We start from the raw sequence: 3,383 nt of genomic DNA, 5'->3' as shown, positions 1-3,383 counted from the left end.
AAGAGTCACTGAGAGCAACGGGTGCAGTGAGATCAGGCTCCGAACGGGTGCAGGCTGTCACCCCCTCACCTGGAAGCCAGGGCTCGTGGTGTTGGAGCGGAGCAGTGGAGAAGTTCTCTGGCAGCTTCAGACCCAGGGCTGGGCCACCGGGCAACAAGGGAGTTACATGCTTTGCCCTTTAAAGAAATTTGCTTGCCCCTGCAAGGTCCTCAGCCCCACCGCAAACCCCTGGCAGAGCGATGCCGAGCAGACACCCCGCAGCAGCGGAGCCCGGCTGCGCTCGTCCAGGCTCCTGGGTTTGCCAGAGCGACGCTTCCCCTTGCAGCCACGCTGGGCTTTGTGCAGGGCCCGCAGGGCTGGGCAGGAGAGGTGGCAGCACACAGCGAGGCACAGATCAAACCCACATGCAGCTTCCCCAGCAGCTGGCGTGGTCTCTCCCAAGGCCACACCATTTGCAGGGGACAGCCAGCCTCCCTCCCTGAACACTGCGACGGCAGAAAGCAGGGAAGGTTTGTCAGCAGCTCTGTGCCCTGCAGCGAGGAATACTGTTTATTTCTGCCGTCTCAGCACTTTGCACAGGCAACTGCTGGCCTGGGAAGGGCCCTGGTCTCAGCAAGGAACCCGCTCTTCTACCACAGCGGTCACTGGTGTCTCCCCAAACCAGCATCCATCTCTCAGACATCTGCTAGTGCGGAGACAGAGGCAGATGGAGGGCACCAGGCACCTTGCCAAAGCATGCTCTCAAGCTCGGGATGAGTGGGTAAACACTAGACACTGACAGGGCCACCAGGGCACAGGAATCACAGCTCATGTCTCAGATTAATGCTGTCCCTTTGTCTCCTTAAAGCCCCCATCTGGCTCCAGCTCCATCCCACCTGCATCTCCAAAGGGCTGAGATTTTCTTACCCACGCAGCACCCAGCACTAAGGGCCTATTCCACAGCCAGGGCTACTACAACCTCCCTCACCCAACAGCCTGAAGCACTTGTCCTGCTATCAACAGACTAACTGGTTTCTGTTCCATAACAGAAAAGAAATATTTGGACTTGACAGGCTTTGTGGAATCAGTTCTCAAGGGAATTACAAATAAAAGGTTATTTCTAGTATTTCGTCAGTGACTGTACTCGCTGCCGCATCCCTCCCTCTTTTGACACATCTCAGTATATTTTAAGCACAAAGCACAGACCTCAGGGACTCAGACCGCTGCCCGGCCAACTCATCCTTCGGCACTAATCACCTCCCCAGCCCCAGCGTGACCCCCCACGGCTGGAGGGTGACCTCAGGAAACGTGTGTACCACAGCCCCAGCGCCAGGCAGGGAGAGCCCTGCATGAAGAGGGTGCTCCTCCCCCAGTTCATGTCGGCATCGCCAGGGACTCACCACAGAAGGAGATGATGTGGCTGCTGTCCTCATGCACGAACTTCCTTGTCACTGCCTCCTCCATGATCTGCTTCACCTGTGGAACAGTCAGAGAAAATGCTGAATTTCAGCTCCAGACCAGAGTGAGGAGACCTGCGGTGGGGCGGGCACAAGATGCTCTGCTGGCTTAGGGTGCGTGAGGAAACCTCCTCCATTCCCCCAACTTCCCTGATCGGCTCAGGAGGTCTCACGGGGCATCACTGAGCATCACCTGCTACTTCAAAAAGCCAGGTATAAAAAAAGGGTTGTTTTGGTTTTGAGAAACTTCAAAGCAGGAAAACAACGAGCAGAGCATTAACTGTGGGAATCGAGAGTCATTCAGGTACAAAACAACAAGGGTTCAGACCTCACCTTCAGTGCTTCTACAGGACTGCTATGTCCTTTCCAGTGATGGGGATGTCACAAATTCTGGGTGACACAGCTGTCCCAAGTGACTTCAGCTGCCTGTCAGTGCCAAAGCCAATGATCACCTGGCACCACACGTGACCAGGGATGGTCCCTGCACAGCACCGCGCCCAGCGCTGCCCCAGCCCCTCTGTGCTGCTGTGTCCTGGCCCTCTGCTCAGGGCATTAACGAAAGGAAGCTGCTGTGTGGGTGGAACTTCAGGGGCACGATTAGGGCAAGAAAATAAGCAGGAACTTCCATAAATTAGGAGTGTAATTCCTGCAGACACAAGAGGGAGGTCAGACCTGCTGTGTGAGCAGGCTGTGGAGGGCAGACTCCAGCCTCAGAGAAGCTCCCAGGACTGCCTGGGACTGCAACAGCAGTCTCCCAGAGAAGCCAGAGCAGGAAATCCCAGTATCCCCAGCACTGCTGCTCTCCACTGTCACAGACCAAGATTTTCCTGCTCACCCTCCCAACACAGAGCTCATTCCGGCAGACCACAGGATCTGCCTTCCCTCTGCCTGTCCCCCATCACCCCACAGCCCTGCCAGCATGCCTGGATCCCATCGTCTCGTGCCTCTACAACACCGTGCTTCACTCTTTGGTTTCAGAAAATGCAAGGGAAGGGGTTCACGGTGCAGACGTGGGCATCAGAGAGGCTCTGCTTATCAAGATGTTCCCTCTGAGGGCGCAGGGAAGAGGGAAAAAGAGAAAGTCAAGAGTTGGCCAAGTAAGCCTGGAATGTAAGAGAGACGGTTAACGGCATCATTTGGGGGATTCAGCTCCTTTGCAGGGTGTAACGAAGGTCACTTACACACAGCTGACAGCTCAGTGACAGAAACCCTTGTACCGACGTGGATTTAGAAAAAAGCCGTATCTAAGGCCAAAAGCATCTCTCTGTACATCAGAGCAATCAGGCCAGCTCCCAGTGCCGCTCTGCTCCGATGGCCTGGGTGACTAACAGAGCTGCTTGTGCACTGGGGGAAGCAGGAGTGGCACCATCACTCCACCTGTACCTTGGGTGAGCTGACAGTGAATCAGGAACTCACAGCAAGGAATGTCCCCAGGATGGGGACCTGGGGCCTGGAGGTGGCTCAGAGCGCTGGGAGATTTCCCACGGCACAGCACGATACGACCCCTGCAGCTCCCACCTCCCGACTCCGCACCTGGAGCAGCGACTCCGGCTGCAGCAACACACTGGGTGCAGAGGGCTGCACTTCTGGAGACCCGTGAAAACGCTCCCTCTTCTACCTCAGTGCTCTCTTGTGACAAGTGGCCACAAACCGTGGCTGTCCCTTATCAGGGCACATTCTGGCGAGGTGAGGCTGCGGGAGGTCAGCAAGCCCTTCACTTCATCACGCCCCATGTACTTCTGCCCCTTGTACCGCCACCCCGTGCTGAGCACCACGGGCGTGGGCAGCTGCCATCCTCGTTCAGGCTGCATGGCTCCAGAGTGTTTTATTTTAAACTTCAACAACAGAAGGAACGCTGCGAAACAGAAACGGGGACAGAGCAAGTCCCAGCCACAGGACAGGAGCCCCTCTCTTCCATGTGCTGCATCACAGCGAGACGTAGCCCTC

General features: G+C 56.3%; 1 protein-coding gene across 1 annotated transcript in view; it reads right to left on the bottom strand.

The window, feature by feature from the left end:
• The window catches only part of SGSM1 (small G protein signaling modulator 1), a gene marked incomplete at its 5' end in the record, with an annotated part of 24,461 nt that extends 23,006 nt beyond the window's left edge, over positions 1–1,455 (bottom strand). Inside the window, one exon of the mRNA XM_010138791.1 lies at positions 1,380–1,455. Within this exon, the coding sequence (XP_010137093.1) occupies positions 1,380–1,455 (76 nt within the window). The remainder of the gene's footprint in view (positions 1–1,379) is intronic.
• Positions 1,456–3,383: the final 1,928 nt, after the last annotated feature.

The sequence above is a fragment of the Buceros rhinoceros genome, unplaced genomic scaffold (genome assembly GCF_000710305.1).
Source record: "Buceros rhinoceros silvestris isolate BGI_N320 unplaced genomic scaffold, ASM71030v1 scaffold3396, whole genome shotgun sequence".
Taxonomy (NCBI): domain Eukaryota; kingdom Metazoa; phylum Chordata; class Aves; order Bucerotiformes; family Bucerotidae; genus Buceros; species Buceros rhinoceros.
Note: the sequence above shows the minus strand (reverse complement) of the source record. Positions and strands in the feature narration are given on the sequence as shown.